This window comes from Carassius carassius, chromosome 21 (assembly GCF_963082965.1).
Source record: "Carassius carassius chromosome 21, fCarCar2.1, whole genome shotgun sequence".
Lineage (NCBI taxonomy): Eukaryota > Metazoa > Chordata > Actinopteri > Cypriniformes > Cyprinidae > Carassius > Carassius carassius.
In genome coordinates this window covers 26,867,738-26,889,214 of record NC_081775.1, presented here as the reverse complement: position 1 = coordinate 26,889,214, position 21,477 = coordinate 26,867,738, and the positions used below count along the sequence as shown (strand labels likewise).

Genomic DNA, 21,477 nt, shown 5'->3' with positions numbered 1-21,477 from the left:
TGTACATGCAACATCCAGTTGTGTATTTTGTACGCACAGATCGCACATGCGTATTGACTTGGTTTTGCACTTTCTCTAATCAGTTGTACCACAACGCTGGCCCCTGACTGATGGTTCATAGTAGAAAACTAATTTAAAGAGACGGAACAAAAGCAAAGTAGCAGAGACAAAAATAAAGTATACTTTGGGCTTTGTTCAGAGCAGTTTTGTGAACTGAACTCTTCAGTTCATCAATGAATTCATCAATGTAATTGGTTTTGAATCAGACATGGCTACTTCCCCTAACATAGCAAGTAGAGCTAAGGTGAATGCCAAGATTCATTTTGTTTATTATGGTCTATTCATCCACACAAAAATGTTATATGGCTTGAAAGATTTGAAATAAAGTGCATGAGTCCTTTTAACCTCATTTTTTGAAATGTCTGAAAGCTCTAGTCCCTGTTTATTGCAATTTTATGCAACATGGCAACCTGTTCCACTCAAATTGCTTTTGTTGTTTACCAAAGAAGTCATCGTATGACTTTGGAATGAGAAAATCATGGATTTTGGGTGAACTACTCCTTTCATAAAGAATTCAATTGATGTGCAGTCTCCAGGTGTGCGCCTGTCGGCATATTTTATAAACGGCTTTGAACATGCCTCATCCAATCCGCTTTTAGAGTTTGAGCTCTATAATACGGATCATTTAATGCTCATCCTGAGACATGGAGGAACAACTTAAATAAGCAGTAAATTGTTTCACGAGTTGCAGACTTGACTCGTGATTATTGAATGATGTCTCAGGTCGCTTATAATCACACATGGCACAATAACACCCTTTTCTCCATGGGGTCAGAGAACAGGGTGGCAAAGCCTTTCTTTGTACCACAAACAGGATTTCTCCTGCATTCTGTAAAGCCGCTTTATTCAGCAGCTCTGTGTGTATGTGTGTGTCCCCGAAGCTTTGGAGTGATGTGGAAATGTGGAGAGCTAAATGGATCAGGAATCTCGCTAGTGCTGTAGCCAGTGACATATGGCTCGGCCCATGACCGGCAGGGCACTGCATGCTTCATTTGTGGTCAAAGAGGGCTATTTACTTTTCCAGTTTTTTCCCCCTGCCAGCTCTTTCCTGTTGTTCTCCATCCATCTTTTTTTTTACTTGAGTCCCATCCGGGCTCTCACTCGGGCCCCACATCAGCTGTTCTTCCTGCTGCAATGCAGAGGTTTACTGACAGTTTGCTCAGAGTTTGAGCAGAGAAGTTTTGCCGGTTTTTACCTGCTACCAGTCTGATTCACATTTGTGGGCCACATTCAGTAAATACAGATTTTTCTGTAAATTGTTTATAAAAAGTGTTCTGTGACTTGATTAATTTTCTTATTTAACAGACTCCATGATTGTATTCTAGTTCTAATTTTAGATTTTTTTGTCACAAATAATATATATATATATATATATATATATATTCAAAATGTTTTTAAATATTAAAACCGGTTGCAACATTTTTAATTTGCATCCTCATCTTTGTTATCTAGCTAGATAATGTTCTCTTGATGACATTTCAATCAGCAAAATTTTCAACAGCAATGTTTATCACATAAAACCAAATGCATTAGTTTGCAAGCCATAAAAATGTGAATTTGATCAACAAACACAAGAGGAAGTTTATTTTTGCACTTTTGCAGTTTCATTTGGTGTAATTACTCGCATAAAAAAAGATATAACTCAAAAATCTTAATTCAGACAACATTTACTCACCTTTATTTCATTCCAAACCTGTATGACTTGCTTTTGGGGGTTTTCAGAAGAAAGTATGCTACTATTCGAAGGTATTGGATATGATTTATAAGCTGTTTTGGAAAGTTACTTCTGCTCATAAAGGCTGTATTTATTTGATCAAAAATACAGTAAATCAGTAATATTGTAAAGTATTATTATAATAAAAAATAAAAAACATATATTTTAATATATTTAAAATGTTATTCCTGTGATGCAATGCTGAATTTTCAGGAGTCATTCAGTCTTCATTGTTACGCCATTCTTCAGAAATCATTTTAATATGCAGGTTTCTTGCTCAAGAAACATTTCTTATTCTAATCAGTGTTGAACATAGTTCAAGTGCTGCCTAATATTTTTGTGCAAACCATGATACATTGTTTTCAGGATTCTTTGATTAAAAAGAACAGCATTTCAAACAGAAATCTTTTGAAACATTACGAAACAAATGTCTTTGTCACTTTCACTAATTAAGTATTAATTTATTTGGGGGGGGAAACGTACTAATGTAGAGTATGTAGGTTTATGCACCTAGTTTACTGTTTACAGTCAGTCTGATTTTGTCTCTAACCACAGACCTCAGCAGAGATTGTCAACATGGTCTTCAGTTGAGTATCTACGCTCGTTCGAGAGCATGTATTCTTCATTGTGTATTTGACCTTGGATCTGACCTCCTCCTTATCTATATTTCAGCTCTCATGTACCGCAGTAGCAGTCATGTGATTGACTGAATTGCTTTGGCGATGTGCAAGCTGCATGCAAACATGCCTAGAGCTCTCTCTCTCTTTCTCTTTACTCAGTGCTTCATCAAAATATCTCCTTGTCCTTCCTTCCCCTTCCCAATCCCTCCATCCTTATTAAGAAAAGAGCAAGAAAGAAAGATCAAGATATGGAGGACTACATTAGTTTTGCGGTGGGTGAGTGGAGTGTCACACAGAAGTCTCTTGCAGCCAGGTCTGGCTCTCTCGGGCATAATGTGTGTATCAGCATCATTTAGCACATACTGTTTAAAGAGTCGGGAAAGGTCATGGCTGTGAGGGGAAGCCTGCGGTGGGAGGGAGAGGGACGAGGAAGTGGGCTGATGAATGTGTTGAATTAAAGAATGCAGTTTGCCAGCTAATGATCTAATGGCTTCATGGTGTCTGTGCATACGATGCACGTCACACACCAGAGCTGCTGTCGCCTGCAAGAAAACACAGACTGCTGAGAACGCCTGCAGCATGTGTGTTGGTTTGGTCTGCTGGTGACCGAACATGAATGTATGTGTGTTTTGTGTGTCTTCTTTTCCTTAGAGGAAGAGGTGGAAAATTTCGAAATGGCAAGCTTGCCTCTGGATACACAACGAAACATTGAGGCCGACAGCTTTTGGTGCATGAGCAAATTGTTGGATGGGATACAGGTATTTATTCCACTTGTTTCCATTCAAAAGTAGCCATTCATTCAATTTTTTTTTTTATTGATTTTTTATTTATTTATATTTTATACTATTTTATTTTAGTTTGCACAAGCAGTTTATAAATCTTAACCATTTAATTTCACCCTTTTTGTTTCTTTTTCTTCCTCTTTATCAAAAGAATTATCTATGTATTGTTACTCTGAATATTTTTTTTATGGAATTTGATTTTTAAAAAACAAAAAGTCATATATTAACAAATGTATAATACATTTTATTCATGACATCATCGTTTTTCTTGTTTTTATCTTGTTCCTTTTTGTTTCCATAACATTTCTAATAATAATAAAAACATTTTATTGTTGTTACTGTTATTTTATTTTATTTGAAGGAGAAAAAATATATTTTTATTGCTACTGTTAATATTTTTTATAATTTTCTATGAACATATATAAATATGTTAATAAATTCAAATGTCATTCATGTCTGTTTCTTTCTTATCTTACTTTCTTATTCTTATCCATTTTATTTTATTTAAAGGAAGCAAAATCATTTTTTTCTGTTTCCTTTCCTCATAATAATAATAATAATAGTATTCAAAATTATTTTATATTTTTTTGCTGGAGTACTGTTACAAAAATTTGTAATAATTTTCATAGGTGCTCCGATTGATCGGCTAACAATCGCAATCGGCCGAAAATCGCAAACGAAAGTTTGTAAATTGCATTTTTTCTTTGGAATTCTTGCCAGTGTTTAAACCATTCAATGCTCACATGGTTTCCTGAAGACCGTGCGCTCATGCACACTCGCAGCACACACACAAAATAATGCCAGGTTCACATTACTCTTGTTTGCAGTGGATATTTTTTCCGTGCACATGTTAATGGATTAAAGTGTTCACACTGTACACACGGTTGTGGTCTGTCAGTGCGTTTAGGAGTGGTGCGTCTGCAGCAGTGCAATGATAGTTTCCACACATAGTCTATTTTATGCTGTGCTACACGCGGTAAAAACAGTGCGTTGTTGCGGTAAATATGAACATACATTGACACAAAAATGTAGTAATTACACCATAAATGCATACAATTAAAGTCTACTGAGCTTCAAAGCCAAGGCATAGGCAAGGGTTTTTTTTTTTTTTGGCTAGGTTAAAGGAAAAGAGCACTTTTATATGAACAAGGCAATAATTTTAAAGTTCTTCATTTAAGATATTTATGAACCACAGGATTGCTTGTACGGTAATAAAGATTTACAGTAAAGGCAGTAGATCTGACCGTTTCTGTCAGTGTTAAGTTTTAATTTAGAATGTTTATGATAACATAAGAAAAATAGTTTAAACTTAATATATAAATCGAAAAGTAATAAACTAAATGTTGAAAAAGCATTTTAAGTAACAATGTTTTTAAAATCTAAATAATGGATAAATGTTGTGTTTGTGGTAAACAGCCATGGATCAGGAGCAGACTCCTGTGTGAAAGTTCAGTCCGTGCTGCTTCTGTACCACACATGAACTACATACGCACTGCAAACAGAGTATGTGTGAAGTGAACCTCACATACAGCTCACAAAATCAGACTTGCGCTGTGTAAGCTATTGTGTAACAATTACACGATTGTAAAAACAAAAATACAGTGCATGATCAAATATTTAGGTGAGAGAAATATTTGAAAAAATGGCCCCCTCCACCCCTCAGATGAAAAAATAAATAAATAAATCCTCACAAGAGTCACCTAAGAGAGGAATTAATTTTCAAAAATGAAATTCAGGCCCTGAATATATGTCTAATAATCTTGATTGGATCATCACTATGAATAATTCTACCTGATATAAAGAAGTCTTTAAAAAGATCGGATCGGCAGATACTGCTTTCTGTGATCAGTGATCAGCCTCAAAAATCCTGATTCCAAAAATCCAAATTTCATTTGATTTGCATGTCGTCATCATCATCATCTTATTTTTATTTCTCTTCTTTTTGTTCTTAATAATAATTATCCCATACTTCACAAAATTCAATTAAAATACATTATGCACCAGCAGAGCTACTGCCATTAAGACAGTAATGGTAATAGTTTTCTCCAGGCATTAGACCTTCTTGGTCCATCTGCAGTTCCCTGAGGACAATATCTATTCGGTGTCTTGTTATTAAAACTAAACCCTGTAGTTGTCATCGTATCCTTTTGTTCTTTTCCAAATGCCAGTGACAAGTTAAATACAATGCAATAAAAAAGACTCTCTGACGGACTGAAAAAAGGCACTGTGCTTAAGCCCTAGAGGATAAGACACTTACCCGCATAGGGGTGAGAGAGACAAATAAAACTTTGAGAGAAAGCTTAAGCTAGGGGGTTTCAGATCTTTGGCTGTGTTCCCTTGAGAACGGCCCTCTGTTAGAGTGAGGCGAGCATGTGAGGGCACTCGTCTGCAGGCGGGAGTAAGGGTCAGATGCAGGCCGCAGTCAGGTTGTCCCGTGGGCTGCTCTGTGTTGCGCTCATTGGCTGAGTGGAGCCGAGCTGAAAGGCAGAACACATGCACGGATCAGAACACAGAATGTGTCTTCCAATGCAGCCGTCCCCCAGGGCTAAAACATGAGCCGCAGCACAGCAGACGGCCACTGGCCCTTAATGACCCACAAGGGATGAGGAACAGAGATAGAGAGATGGAACAACATTAGTTACGAAACAACGATAAATGTGACGATATTGTGCCCACAGTTCCTACAGTTAATCACCTGATACCAAGCCATGCATCAGAGGTGTCCTTCAGTAACTTGCTTTTTATATCATTTTATTTTATTTTTTATTTTACCATTGTTGTTACTGTTTTCTCTTCCTTTTTATTTTATTTTATTTCTCTCAATTTAATTATATTTTACCATTGTTATTTCTTATTTTATTTTATTTGACCATTGTTGGTACTGTTTTTTCTTTATCTTATTTTTATTTTATTTTATATTTGTTGCTACCGTTTTCTATTTTATTTTATTATTTTATTTAGGTTATTTTTTATTTTTGCACAAGCAGTTAATAAATTCTAATGAATTAATTTCACCCTTGTCATTACTGTTTTATTTTTCTTTTATATTCTTATTTATTTAATTTTATTATTTTATATTTAATTTAAATTTTTATTTTATAAAATTTTTTAACTCTGCTTCTTTTCAACCTTACAACTCACAGCCAACAATTTTTTTTTATACGCAGTCTATAAATAATAACATTAATTGTTTATTTGAGGGCTCTTAAAAGCATTTTTACAGGTTTAGTTTTAACAAATACCACGTAGAATAAAAATTGCCCTTCCATAACACTAATTGCACAGCTTTTCATGTCATGTAGGTCAAAGTGGTGCATGATGCTTATATTGAGCTATTGAAGCTCTTATATAAGTCCTGTGAAAGAGCCTTAGTGAGTTGACAGAATAATTATTCATGTTCTAAATTCTGCCTTTGTTTTTCTCAGGACAACTATACATTTGCCCAGCCTGGGATTCAGAATAAAGTGAAGGCGCTGGAAGAGCTCGTTAGCAGAATAGATGGTAAGATCATGTTGACAAACATATCAATTCCTTTCACGCTTCATGGAATTAAAGTAATTATTGAAATATGAATTTTGATAATTTGCTTCCTCCTGTTCATTATGAAAAAAAAATCTCAGAACTGCCGTTCCAACTTAAGGCTTTTCATAATTGGGTTGACCCTCAATCTCAAGTTTCATGGAGAGTGATTGAACCTGACAAGGTTAAACCAAACAGACTTCAAGATATTTTATTTGCTGGCACCAGGAAAAAAGATGATAATAACAAATCCGGCACGGTTATAGCTAATTCTATTAGAATCTGGAAAAGAGTTTAACGTCTAATAGGAGGACCCTTCAAATTCTGTTACAGTGCACCGTTATGGCACAATCTCAGTTTTTTATGTGGAAATGGTCCGTTTGTCCAACCATCTTGGTCTTCTTTAGGCAAGAACACATGCTGTGATTTATATGATGACCAAGGCCTTTGTTCATTTCAGGAATTAAGAATTAAGTTCTGTTTACCAGCATCATCATATTTTGTCTTTTTTCAGTTACGTTCTGCTCTCAAAGCATATGGAGTTCCTTGGGCAGCTCCTATTTCCTTTCATCCTAGTCTGGTCAACCAACTGTTTCCGTAATATATAGTATAAATATTGATCGCATTTCAAAACCTCTTACTATCAGATCAATTTGGAATTGGGTGCAATCTGACCTTAATTTATCGGTCGACTGGGAGAGGGTGTGGTCTAACCTCAGTTTAACCTCTAAAAACTTGGCTCACCGTCTTATGCTGGGTATACACCAAAAGATAATCGGGCAGATTTTGGGCTGATTTCCCCCCTTCTGACAATCCTAGCTATGTGCCTGTGAATGTAAAACAGCACAAACTAATAAGGCCAAACCTGGTACCATTGATTTTTGGCAGTGTGTTTTTTTTTTTCTAAAATACAGGATTATATAAAATATTTTTTCTCTCTCTAAATAAATTGAATAAGAGTGAACATCTTCAAATTAAATTGTGTTTTGGAGTAGAACAGACCCTGGTCACTGTATGTTTTCATTGTGACAAAAGAACAGCGTAAACATTCTTTCAAGTTTCTCATTTTAAGTTCTTACATGAAAAACAGTTAGCAACAACATCAGAATGATTAAATGATTGCATAATCTTTGAAGTGAAACGTATATTTAAAATGTTTGGGGTAGTTGGTCCTGTTCACCAAGCAACTTACCTTTGAAGCTTCTTAAAACAAATCAGTCTCTTTTTGCACTTTGTTTCTGGTATTTCAACAAAGCTTTACTCGTAGATATATTTATTTCTTTTTTTTTCACTTGTTGTAGCTGTTGTTCTTTTTAGGAGCATAACAGTTTTGACGGGTTTCTATGAATAGTTCAAATGCAGTCGTCAAAGCTACTTTGGGCCCAACCATGTGCCACTCTTTGCGACACATCAGGGTTTTTTTTTTTTTTACACCCTCAGAAGCTTCAGCCCAAATAACACATCATGACTGCCAGAATGAAATGACAAAGTCTGGAGTCCCTCAAATGATCTTATATATTTTGCCCTTTGCCCTCCAGAATGATGTGCACTAGTTGTATCAAACCATAAATAGCAGTGCAAAATGTTTTTCTGCCAGGGTGTGATCTTGTTCGTCGCCTCGGAAAAGACTTGTTTTCCCATGGTGTCGGCCTTTTCTGTGTCTTGGAATCACACGTTTCCATTATGCCACTAGTCCGCCTCTGTTTTTTTCTGTTTTCTGTCCTCCCCTTTTCGAAGTGTTTGGTGTGATAAGCTGAACAGCCCACACTGAAACTCTCAGTGAGAGCCGCCGCGCGCCTCTTTCCCATCCATCAGCATCCACCAGCACCGTGAGCAATAGCAGACCCCACAGTCTCGCCGGGGAGCACAGGAGAGAAATCAATTCCCCATAAGCCCCTGCGATTAGGGTGTGAAGCCAAATGGAAGTGAGCTGAGAGGAGAGACGAATGAAGTGCAGGGAAAACAAATCGCTCTTTCAGAAGACTAGTCAGGAAAATACACTAGCGAGCAACTTGTAGATGTACCAAATGATGCTTTGTTTTTAATTAAATGTTGCAACGAGTAAAATGATCGGCGTTTAGCTTGAAATATATAAGCTTAGCTGTGGATAACTAGTCTTGTGTTAATAATAAAGCACTGGCTTTGAATCGATGTTAAAGGGATACTCCACCCCAGAATTAAAATTTGGTCATTAATCACAAGTCTGCCGGTTTTCATCCAAATTATCTTAAATTGTGTTCCAAAGACGAACAAAGCTTTTACGGGTTTGGAACGACATGGGGGTAAGTGATTAATGACTACATTTACATTTTTTGGGGGGGTGGAGTATCTCTTTAACTCTTCGCCTAACCTGTTTAACATTTGATACCACAAACCCAAAAATAAATTAAAAAATTAAGATATTTTCCAGAAAATGACAATGGTTTCAATGTTATAACACAAGTAGTATTTTATGCTTTCATTTTGTTTGCCTGAATCAGAATCGTTATGAGCAAAACCTTTTGTTGTTGTTTTTTTTTTTAAAGAAGTGGGATTGTGAAAGAAGTGAATTTGTGGTAATGTTCAATCTTCACACCAATGACTCGCTCCATCAGTTGAATCCATTATGATGCAACCCCTATGTAACATCTCGAAGATCGTTCATTATTAAAACCTTTTTTTTATGTTATTCTTGCTTTTATACGTGGCAGTAAGAGTTTCCATTTTCCTTCTGATAGGTCCGACTTCAGTTCTCAGTACTTTTAGAGCCCCGTTACATTTTCTCCATCAATGTCTATCAGGATTCTAGTCAATATAGCTGCTTTCGAAAGCCATTCTTATTCCGTTCAAAGGCCGAATGAGAGCTTATCAGAAAAATCCCTCTCTCAATGAGCTAAGCACAAGGCCTACTTTTCCTTTCCAACCCAACCTTCTCTCTCTCTCTCTCTCTCTCTCTCTCTCTCTCTCTCTCTCTCTCTCCATTCAATCGAATATAATTACACACACGTTAGGGGTCTATAATGTTAATTCAGTGAAACAGGTGTGGAGAGAATTCAACAATAGCCAGTGATCTTAGTTCAGGGCCAGAGTGCTTCTTTAAACAATGGGAGTCCATACATGGTTCACAAAAGCTACTCCCAGTGCAGCACTTTGTCAAAACTAGAGCAAATAGATATAACCCCCTGTGCTTTCTTCTGTACACCCACAGAGGATGTCCACCTGCACTTTCTAAAGTGTGAGGTGGAGTATCTGCAGTTTGCTTTCCGCTGGATGAATAATCTGCTGATGCGGGAGCTACCGCTGCGCTGTACCATTCGCCTGTGGGACACCTACCAGGTACTGCTGCACCAATACCATCCAAAACATGTCCGAAAATGTGCATCTATGTCAATTGGCCCGGGGTTAAGTGTCTTGATTAAGAACAGTGGTGCTGGTTCATGGATCAGCTGAGTGTTTGAACCTACAAACTTTTGGTTACTAGCTCAGAACCTGAACATCTAGTGGGAGTGTAATTAATTGTGCTTAGAATTTGCTTTTCAGTTCGGTTACTTTAGTGCACTTCATAATTATTTTTAAAATATGCTGACTAGACAATTCACCTGTAATGAAGTAGGGGTGTAGTAATTGTTGTTGCTAATTTCTAAGTTTACTGTTCCCCAGCTTTTTAGGAAAATAAACATACCACCTAATTAATATTAGGAGACATACTTGAATGTAGGCATAGAAGAAGAAAACTATTATATAAAAAGATCGTAATAATTTACAAAATAATAAAGAAATTAAATTTTAATGTGTTTTCATTCTTATTTGTTGATAAATAATATTAAATAAATAATATTGTTAATTAATAGTAATATTAAGTATTGAAGTTTCTGCATACATAGAAATCTGATTTAATATCTATACTGTAGGAACAACATTTTTCAGAACATATTTTTCTATAGCTTCTGATTAATAATAATACATACAGTCGTGGCCAAAAGTTTTGAGAATTACATAAATATTAGTTTTCAATAAGTTTGCTGCTAAACTGCTTTTAGATCTTTGTTTCAGTTATTTCTGTGATGTACTGAAATATAATTACAAGCACTTCATACATTTCAAAGGCTTTTATCGACAATTACATGACATTTATGCAAAGAGTCAGTATTTGCAGTGTTGGCCCTTCTTTTTCAGGACCTCTGCAATTCGACTGGGCATGCTCTCAATCAACTTCTGGGCCAAATCCTGACTGATAGCAACCCATTCTTTCATAATCACTTCTTGGAGTTTGTCAGAATTAGTGGGTTTTTGTTTGTCCACCCGCCTCTTGAGGATTGACCACAAGTTCTCAATTGGATTAAGATCTGGGGAGTTTCCAAGGAGTTTTAGTATACTTTAATTTTGGTAATTAGAGTATAATTGATTATTAAATTCCATAATTGATGCCTTTTTATATCCCTTTGTCACCTCCCATTATGTGGTTTCCAGGAAGAATGCAGATTTCCTTGAATGATAGCTGATCTTCAAAGAATTTTTCAAACGCTTGAGAGGTTATGGGTGACACGTCCTTGAAGACCACGCTGCTCATACATTTTTTTTTCTTGTTAAAATGGCAAAAAGGGGTGAACTGCTCGTATTCCTGTCATTCATTAATATTCTTTTGAAGAGTTTCCTTCCACTGATTTTCTTTCGTGTCCCATCTGCATGTCCTTTCTCAGACTTCCTTTTGATATATCTCCTTGCTCATTTCTTTGTCCTTTACATCTGCCTCCGTCTATCTGCTGCTCCATCTCTCATGCATGGCGTTTTGACGTGGATCCGTTTCCACAAGGTGGGTTTTATTGGATAAAGGGGAATAGTTGTCAGGTGACAAGTGCAATCCGAGACAGGAAATGGGGAGCGGTGAACCATTATGCTTGCTTGCATGTCATTTGCTTCTGTTCGTTTTGAATCAGTGATGTTGCCAAACATTATTGATGGGCATTTTGGATCATCAGCCTCTTAAAGGCAACATATAAAATACCTTGACCGATTTTGACAGTTTTTCTTATACATATTTGTAAATTGTGTAAAAAAAAAAAATAATTACTGAATATACCTCTTATGCTCTGCTTGACAAGCACAGTTTTCCTCCAGGTTATTTTCCATCTGTTCTAATTTCACAGTACCAGATTTTTTTTTTGGCTTTTATTTCCTTTGGCTTTTGGCGTTTTTCACAGCAGGGTCAGGGTCGTGGCGAGCAGGAAAGGTGGCATTCACCCACCTCACTGAGGCAGAGGCAGGAGATGTGTCAGTGAGGCCAGCTTAACACACAGGAAGAAACTGAGCCATGATGTATGTGTTTTCAATCTCTTGTGACCTGCCCTGCTTCCTTCACACACACATGTATGCAAATTTAATGATAGATCAAAGAGAGACATGCAGATCAATTGTTTAATAAAAAATATGATGTTTCACCTCAGAACAAATCCTTGGAAAGGGCCTAAACCTTGTATATTCACAATGCATTTAACTTGTGTAATGTGATGTATGCCAAATTATAAAATCGCTGGGGTATATTTTTAGCAATAGCCAAAAAAACATTGTATGGGTCAAAATTATCGATTTTTCTTTTATGGCAAAAATAATTAGGATATTAACTAAAGATCATGTTCTATGAAGATATTTTGTAAATGTCCTACTGTAAATATATCAAAACTTCATTTTTGTTTAGTGATATGCATTGCTAAGAATTCATTTGGACAACTTCAAAGGCAATTTTCTCAGTATTAAGATTTATTTTTGCACCCTCAAATTCCAGATCTTGACCATATATTGTGAATCCTAATAACGATGGAAAGCTTATTTATTCAGCCAGGGTCACATAAAACGGAATATTCAGTGGGGAACAATGTTGTTTGGTAGTTAATATTACTATATATGATCAGATAAAGGTTTGGAGTATTTGTTTGATGATAAAATGCAGTAAAAACTGTAATATTGTGAAAAATTATAATTTATAAGAACTGTTTTCTATTTATCCCTGTGATAAATTTATATTATATATATATATATATATATATATATATATATATATATATATATATATAACATTTTAAATATAACAGCATAAATTTATATTATATATTTATATTTATCTCGCTTGCATCAGTGTTGGCATCACATTTTATTTGTGATGTTAAATTCTAGACTTTACAGTTTTGACTCATAAAACAACAAATACTATAGACTTTATCTTAATTTCAATATACCTTGGAGATTTAAGAATGTTAAACAAAATTGTAAAAAGTCATGTAAAATATAAAGTAGCTCGATGCTGCATTGGCAAGTGGTGCATATAAAGCAAAACTAAGAATAGAACTCATGAATATTCATTAAATCACGAGTGGGCAGGTCCATTATGAGGCTACATCTGCATAATCCAGTTAATATTCATAAGCTCAGCCATAACTTATTGTGACGTCGTACTGAGCTTCAAAACTTTTTTGTATTTTTAATCTTTTCATTATGATAACACAGACTGATGAAGCGTGCACAGTAAGGCAAGCAGATTGGGTACATTTTGATTTCATGTTGCCATCTAGCATTAATTTCAGTCCTATTTGTTGTCATTTTGTATTAAACTACCATTGTTCAAATGACACTTTAGGCTTTTCTGATAACACTGAATAATATGTTCCTGATTAATTGTTAATGAATACATTCATTGGCATTATCCAGTGAGCAGACACATGTTGCATGTTCGGCGGACCAGAGCAAGTTGATTAGATGAGGGCGTTTTGTGTAAAAAGGCAGAGAAAAGAACCTCAACTTCTCCTGGGTTTCTTTATCAGGTCCCTCCTGTAATTGCACGCTTGGCACAAAGACTCACTCCTCAAGATCAATTAGAGGTGCACAAAGAGCCCAGGCCAGAAAGAAAGAGATGTGAGTGAAAGAAATGAAGAATGAGAGAGAGAGAGCTGTAAAGACAAAAAGGAAAGTCATGTTAATGTCTGACTTATGTTCTGAAGCATCTGCATCTCACGTCCCCTCCATTAGTGAGATGACTTCTGTTGAGAGCTGGAGCAGGGAACGCTTGGCTGTGAATAACCCCATGTCGAATGCGTTCTTATGGGAAAGAGGACTTAATCGTGAATGCTTCTTTCTTCTGCTTTTGTTTGCTTGGTCTTCAATCCTCTTAAGGCTTCCTATCTCTTCTTTCTCTTTAGCAGTCCTTTCCTTTTTCCTTTTTTTTATTCAGTACCATAGTGCAGTAATTATGTCATACATGTCAATACTACGGTACTTGTAGTATACTTAGTCCACTATATATTGAAAAAGGAGAAACGGTGTATTTGTTGAAAAGATTGAGATTTATTCAGCAAGGATGCATTCAATTAATTAAAAGTGACTGTAATGGCATTTGTAATGTTACAAAAGATTTGTATTTCAAAATAAATCCTATTTAACTTTGTATTCATCAAAGAATCCTTTTGTCATATAAAAAAATACTTTCGACCTTTTCAACATTGACTAATAAGAATAATACACATTTTTTTTATTGATCAGCAGATCAACATATTAGAATGCTTTCTGAAGGATCATGTGACACAGACTGGAGTAATTCCCTGTAAACCTTAGAGATGGTTGTGTGTGAAAATCCCAGTAGATCAGTAGTTTTTGAAACAGTCAGACTGGCACCAACAACCATTCCACGTTCAAAGTCACTTAAATCCCCTTTCTTCCCCATTCTGATGCTCGGTGTGAACTTCAGCAATTCGTCTTTACCACATCTAGATGCCTAAATGCATCGAGTCACTGCCATGTGATCGAATGATTAGCAATTTGTGTTACCAAGAAATTGGACAGGTGTACCTTATATAGTGGCGTGTTTGTGTGTGTTATTTCTCAGGCAAGATTTTATTTTTTCCTTTTTTAGAAACATCTTAACAGTGTCACTCTTGCTATTTTCACGCAGAAGTGCTCTTTAGTTCCTGATACACAGTGTATCTACTGGCAGTATTAATAAGTTGTTACTTTCAGAAAGATTAATTGTCAAGTAAGATTTGAACCCTGCAACTCTTCACACTTCAAGCAAGAAACATCTCTGGACTAACACATTTCATAATTTAAGAAGCTATAAACTCTACTTCTAGATTCGCTCCTGCTTCTTGCAATTTCTTTGTGCTCTCATAAAAATCTAACTTTTTCCTCCTTTCTCATTCTCATCCTTTTCCCCCCTCTTTTCTCACTTCAAGAGGGACCAAGGAAAACAAAGTAAACAAAGCTATTTATAACCGCTCGCTGCTTCTCAAGTGGCTGAATGTACAACACCGTACACAGCACAAGTAGAGGGGGATACTGGGGAGAGAGGAGGACGAATGAGGTGGTGGGTGGTGTCTTCTCTAGATACGATGGGAATAACTAACACAACCTAATTCCCAATCCAATATATTAGATAGATAGTAAAACTACATTAGGAGCTCTGTGTGCAGGCGCTCGACTGTACCTGAATAATTTAACGAATAATATGTGCTTTCTTAAAACTGTTATTACTCATGATGGAAGTAAACCGTTGTTTTTATTTCTGGCTGAGGGAATGTTGGAGCCGTGGCAAAGCCAACAAAATCTAAATGTATATCCCAGCTTTTACTGGGAGATGGGTTCAAATCCAGCCCATGCCTTGACCTGATACCTTTTATCCCCTCCTTCATAATGTCTTTGTATTTGCTCTGCTTTTCTAACCAATAAATACGGAACAATCTTCTCGCGGATCTTGGCTATATAGCAGCCATTCATATTGACAAGTCTTCTGAAGTCATAAGATACCTTTGTCGGAGAAACAGTGTTCTTTTAATATTATTTATGAAATGTTATAGTGTTTATTAATGTTCTGAATTAGCTTTAACATTTTTAGTTCTCATTTTACATCAGTTTAAATATTTTAGCCAATATTCAACTTTGTTCTTTTTTATTATTATTATTATTCATTTTAGTACTTCAACTTCATCTTAATTGCCAAAGTAACTTTTCTAATTTTGTAAGTTTTTCATATATCAAGTTTATTTAATTAACGAAAATCATTTTTAACAGTTTTAGTTAACAACAGCAGCACTGGTGAGGAACAGAGTGATGTTATAATCATTATTTATTGGAAATCATTCCTTTTTTTTTCAGCTCCCAAATCTTTGTTCATGTTAGTGTTTAAAAATGACCAGAGTATTTTTGTCTGAATTTCTCCTAAGCTGTGATATTCATTCAGGAGACTCTAAATATGGCATACATGGTACATGCTTTTGACACTTTCAAGTTGTTTTTCATAAACTGCTATTGAATGGAAAAAAAAATAATAATAATAACAAGAACCTCTATACAAGAAAATATATACTTGCATTGGTGTGGAGCATCACAAGGGCGATTAAATAATGACAGAATTTTTCATTTTGGGTGAACTATTGCTTTAGAGCTTAAAACTGGTAACTGAAAGTTTGCAGGTTCAGTCGCTGCCAGGAGCAGACCTCAAAGCCATCATCATTTCGCCCTTTGAGAAAGGCACTTAACCCCAGGGGCTGAGTCACTAATAAGTGTTCTGTATGTCACTTTGGATAATCATCTGCTTAATGACTACTTCCTAATGCAAGCATGGGTGTTCTGCTCTGTGTCTGTTCTTGATCTTCAGGCGGAGTCGGAGGGATTCTCCCATTTTCACCTCTACGTGTGCTCTGCCTTCCTCATCAAATGGCGCAAAGAGATCCTATCCATGGTGGACTTTCAGGTACCCACAATATCTCGCATGTCTCATGTGTCACGGCCGCTGGGCTCCGTGAAGAAGCGTGTTTCATTTACATGTGACCGTCTGCGCTTCCCACACATGCATGCATCACTGGAAAGCGTCCCAGCCGTCACTTACCCCGAGACTATTGGAGTAATTGGCCCTCCATTGGAGCAGCCTCTGCTGTAACCGAATTTCACAGGCCAGTGGATTCACCACACCTCAGCGCCCACGAAACGAGAGCATTCTGTTACTCACCAATTCTCGCTATTCCACGCTTTCTTTCGAAAGATCTCCACGCCTCGGTTCCATCTCTGATTCTCTCATTTATTATTTGCCTCATTGTCAGGCTTGGTAGAGAAGGCTTAGATGAACAGCCATTTGAGCATGTGTTTATACTTGGGCTGTCAGTGGGTTAAAATAATCACATTTAATCATTTATGGACTGATGATCATGTTCACATTTCAATTGTTAAAATTAGAAATTTCACATGACCATAGATTTTCTTTTCTATTAGATTTTCTTTTCTTAAAAAATAAATAAATAAATATATATATATATATATAATAAAATACTACAAATGTATTATTATTATTAAGACTTTTTAATTATTTACATTTTTAAATATTAATTAAATATTTGATCTATTTTAATGTTGTATTGGTTTTAAGTATTCGGCATCCTCCTAAAGCTTTTTAGGATATTTTTTGTCTCGTATTTAAATTAAAATCTTCGTTTTTTGGACCCCACTCTGGACCCCAAATGTTGTTGTTTTTTTTCGCTCTCAAAATCCAGTCAGTTTCTCACCAGACATCAAATACATTTTGTTGATGTAGCGACAGTCTTCTGGTGCTTTAACAGTACAAAAGATAGCATGTTGACTGAGTTTCATTTGTAGGTGATAATTCACACTTGTTGAGCTTTGATAGTAATTAATTTACTGCATACAAAGACTGCAAATGCCCCATCTGGATTTGATTTATAAATAAATTAGCCGCTACTGATGTGTTTCTCCATTATTTACTGATAAATGAGCTTCTATTTACAGGATTGCTGTTCCTGAGAATCGAACAAAGACACCTGTGCTTTTGACAATTCAGACTATAAATCAATCAAAACAAAGCCATAGTGATGTAGAATTAGGTTAATGCCATAATGGTTTGAAGTTAAACATCCTTAATTAGTCGGTTTATATTCTTGCACACACATGTGATGTCATGCCAGACTTTTCGGTCGATATATATATAGGCTGTTATGATGAGCACCTTTTTTTAACCCAAAGCTCAAAGGTACTCTGGTTAGCAACTTGAAAATCAATGATTTTCAGCTTCATGCTACTGCGCTAAAACTCCCAGACCGAAGAACCTGAGAGTGAAGCTGATTACGATAGATCTGCTCTTGTGCACTTATAGCAGCTGTAGGTGGTGGAAAGCCTACTCACACACACACACACACTTACACGTGCGAAATACACAAGCAGCGACCTAAGAGCCAATCATGAATCACATTATCCTAACATTGTAATCATGCAGTGATTACAAGCCTTTCCAGTTGAGAACAGTATAAATGCATTTCAGAGAACAGATAATTTTTGCAGTTGAAGGCTGCTACCAGCAGCTGTATTAAAGCCACTAAATGATCCAGTTTTATGAAATGTGTTTTTATGTATTTTCAGAGCCTGCTAATGCTCCTGCAGAACCTTCCCACGATACACTGGGGCAACGAAGAGGTGGGTTTGCTACTGGCGGAGGCCTACAGACTCAAATACATGTTCGCTGATGCTCCAAGCCACTACAAGAGATGAGAACCCGCAAGCGGTCCGCGGCGCAACCCTGAAAAGTCCAAACAGCTTTTCTTCACTCTATTTAATTTGCACTGCGAATACAGAGCTCGCCTATGACGTCAAATTTGTGTCATCGTCTGTTACAATTCACGATCAAGAATGAGACGGCTTAAACAACCACTGACAACACGGATATTTTGGAAGAACCTCCCAGAGATCTTGATGGCTGACAGTTCAGTTTGCCCGCAGATGACTCCAGAAGATAACTGACAGTGAGATGCCGAGGAACAGAAAGCGATTATCAAACTGAAAACATAAGGACATGGAATCCTAGGCTTCCCCGCATCTTCCTGTATTTGTTACCTCAGATGTGGAGCAACCACCTCTCGTTTTTATTTCTTGACAGATCCTAATTTTTTTTGTCCTCTCGCCACCGTTCTCATGTTTTGTGTTATTAGACTGTAATGTGATCTCCTTGGCCCTTTTGCTCATTGCCACATTGATTGTACCACACGCAGGTCCACGGGTCGATTCCAGTCCATAATCACTCTGCGTTATTGAAGCTCTGCAATACATGAAACTATGGCAGCCGTAAAGGGTCATTTCTCAAGAGGCGCAGCTGAGCGTTTCAGATTTGAAGAATCAATATGCAACCGCCTGAGCAATGTGTTTGGGTTTTTATGTTTTTTTTTTTTTTTGAAACAAGGCAAGGCTGTGAATTTTAACAATCGTTTAACCAGTGGCTTTGTATGCGTATGAAGCACAAATATTTCTTAGAAAACGAGTACTTTTAGAGCTTAAGTATTAGCATTCGACTACTACTGAGGTGTACGTGAAATATTAATATGGCTTTATAAAAAATTAATCGGTGTGATGTGAGGTCAGCCTCTGACACCACAGGACTGGAGTCGTGTTGAAAGGAAACTACTGACTTGGAGGCAGACTGAAGGGTTTTGGTTTTCACTCTGTGGTACTGAAGCATTGTACTGTACATAAACAAATCCTAATCTTAAATACTGCTGGAGAACAGCAGATGAAATCTCAAAGCACTGTGAAAAGGCATCTACCATTCGCACATCCATTCGATCTCCCAGGGCAATCAAATTATGCAGATGTTTATGCTAATCCGATGTAGATGATCTGATTATCTCCCTTTTCCCTTTGAACCCTTGTTTCACCTTTCGGTGTATTTATTAACTCCAGGCTGATATGTTTTTTAATTGGTGATAAATTGTTCATCTTCTGAATCTTTCCAAACCAGATCTTTATAAATGGCCATGTAATGCGAAATGAATGACTCGACTTATCAATAGCAAATGTTTTCATTAAAATCACTAATTATTTCGTATAACTCGGACCAAAGCCTTGCATGGATAATCTGAATAATAAATTAAAGAAGTGTCTTTCTGCTTTAATTATTGAAGCAAGTGGAGTGTATCGATTAGATGGAGGTGTCAGAATCTGTTAAAAGTGATGCAGTTGAACTTCAAGCTCAGCGCTGTGGAGTTTGCTGATGTTAAACGCTTGAATAATGTACATTTTGTCAGCTCGCTGTCCTTATTCATCCATCAGTGACATTTGAAAACACCTGCGCTGCACCTGTCTCGCTGTTACAATCTATTTTTGATGAAGCATTTGCGGTGCTGCACTCTTATTTTGAAGTGAACTGGAATGTATTTTTTTTTCTTTCTGTGTTATGTCTTTGTCTTTGCATATATTAATGAGCTGATATTCACTCCAGAGATAATTAGTTTGCTCGTAACCCTTTTAAAGTGTGCTAATGAAGCGGTGACTTATTGTCGAGGGTTGAGATGGCTGACCCTGGTGAGGAAATGGAGCAGTAATTATTCATGAGACGCATTGAGTAAACTTCCAGATTAGCTCCCGGTTTTAGTCTTTTGATCGATCTTTTTTCCTGATGTCAGTTAGGCTGTTGAATAAAGTTAACCAGTAAGATGCTCTTGAGGGTGAACATCCATGTCTGGCTCTCAAAATATGGGTTTTGTGCAGACCTGTCCCCCTTTCTCAACGCAAAAGTCAAAAGTGTAACATGTTGTATCTTTATAGCTTCTCTTAATCAGTTAATGCTGTGCCAAGCTGTTTATTTCCTAACCGACTGGAAATATTTAATTGAACAATTTTTAGATTCAGTAATAATGTGATATTTATTTAAGAATAAATACACTACCTTTCAAAAGTTTGGGCTTGGGAAGACTTTTTTATGTTTTTGAAAGAAGTCTCTAATGCTCACCAAGGCTGCATTTATCTGGTCAAAAATAGCGATATTGTGAAATATTGTTAAAATTAAAATCAAGATAAATAAAACTTTTAAATTTATTTCTTTGGATTTTCAGCATCATTACTCCAGTCTTCACTGTCACATGATCCTTCAGAAACCTTTTTAATATGCTTATTTGCTGCTTTAGAAACAATTCTTATGATTATCAGTGTTGAAAACAGAACAGCATTTATTTATTCTAGATTTTTTACCGTCACTTTTGAACAATTTAAAGCATCCTTGTTGCATAAAAGTATTCATTTCTTTCCAAAATTGTTTTTGAATGGTAGTGTACACTTAAAAAGCAATCATCTATCATTTCTTTTAGAGCACCCATAAATCTGTCTCAGCCAATAGAATGGCTTTGAGGAAGGAGGATAGGATTCTGCAGCAGTGTCAGATCTGATGGTGTTTCAGGAAAACAGGCCTTTACGATCCATTCATTCTCTCTCACTTTCCATCATCCAATCAATTCCTAATGGAAAATATTAAAAACCAAACCTGCGTTTTGTTCTGGAATATTCTGTTCCACTTGGTTGCACATGCTGTTTCATGTTGACTTGAACTCTTCTGGGCATCTTTCATCATGAATGTTTTAAAAGTCGGGATTTCTCAATTGATCTGATTGTATTACATCTATTGCCTACATGTGCATTCATACCTTGTTTTTGCAGATACACATTAAACCGCAGGTTTTTGATCTATACGGTACAATGAGTATTACCATATTGTGAATCTTACTGATGTTATTCATGAATTCGTGTTATTTTGTTTTGTTTTTTAACTTTGTTCTGCCCTTTTGATTTTGAGCGAGTCAGTTGTGGTTGGTAGACTTGATGTTTTTTGTTTTCTTTTTTTCTTCGTTTGTTTCCATTGCTTTTTCTTTTTTTAAGAAAGAAAAGAAAAAGTGAGCGCCCTGCCGGTACGGGTGCCATGTCTATTTATAGACATGTCCTCTACGTCTTAAGTTATTTGTCTCCAACCACTGACTTGTCCTGGGATTTCCTG

At 36.3% G+C, this 21,477-nt stretch overlaps 1 protein-coding gene across 2 annotated transcripts in view; it reads left to right on the top strand.

Moving 5' to 3' along the window:
* Positions 1–20,251, top strand: part of LOC132098031 (TBC1 domain family member 22B-like) — a 52,307-nt gene extending 32,056 nt beyond the window's left edge. For both annotated transcript variants that reach the window (XM_059504132.1, XM_059504133.1), the window contains 5 exons: positions 3,046–3,152; positions 6,602–6,677; positions 9,883–10,010; positions 16,315–16,410; positions 18,084–20,251. In XM_059504132.1, the coding sequence (XP_059360115.1) occupies positions 3,046–3,152; positions 6,602–6,677; positions 9,883–10,010; positions 16,315–16,410; positions 18,084–18,212 (536 nt within the window). In that variant the 3' untranslated portion in view covers positions 18,213–20,251. The remainder of the gene's footprint in view (positions 1–3,045; positions 3,153–6,601; positions 6,678–9,882; positions 10,011–16,314; positions 16,411–18,083) is intronic.
* The last annotated feature ends 1,226 nt before the right edge of the window (positions 20,252–21,477 follow it).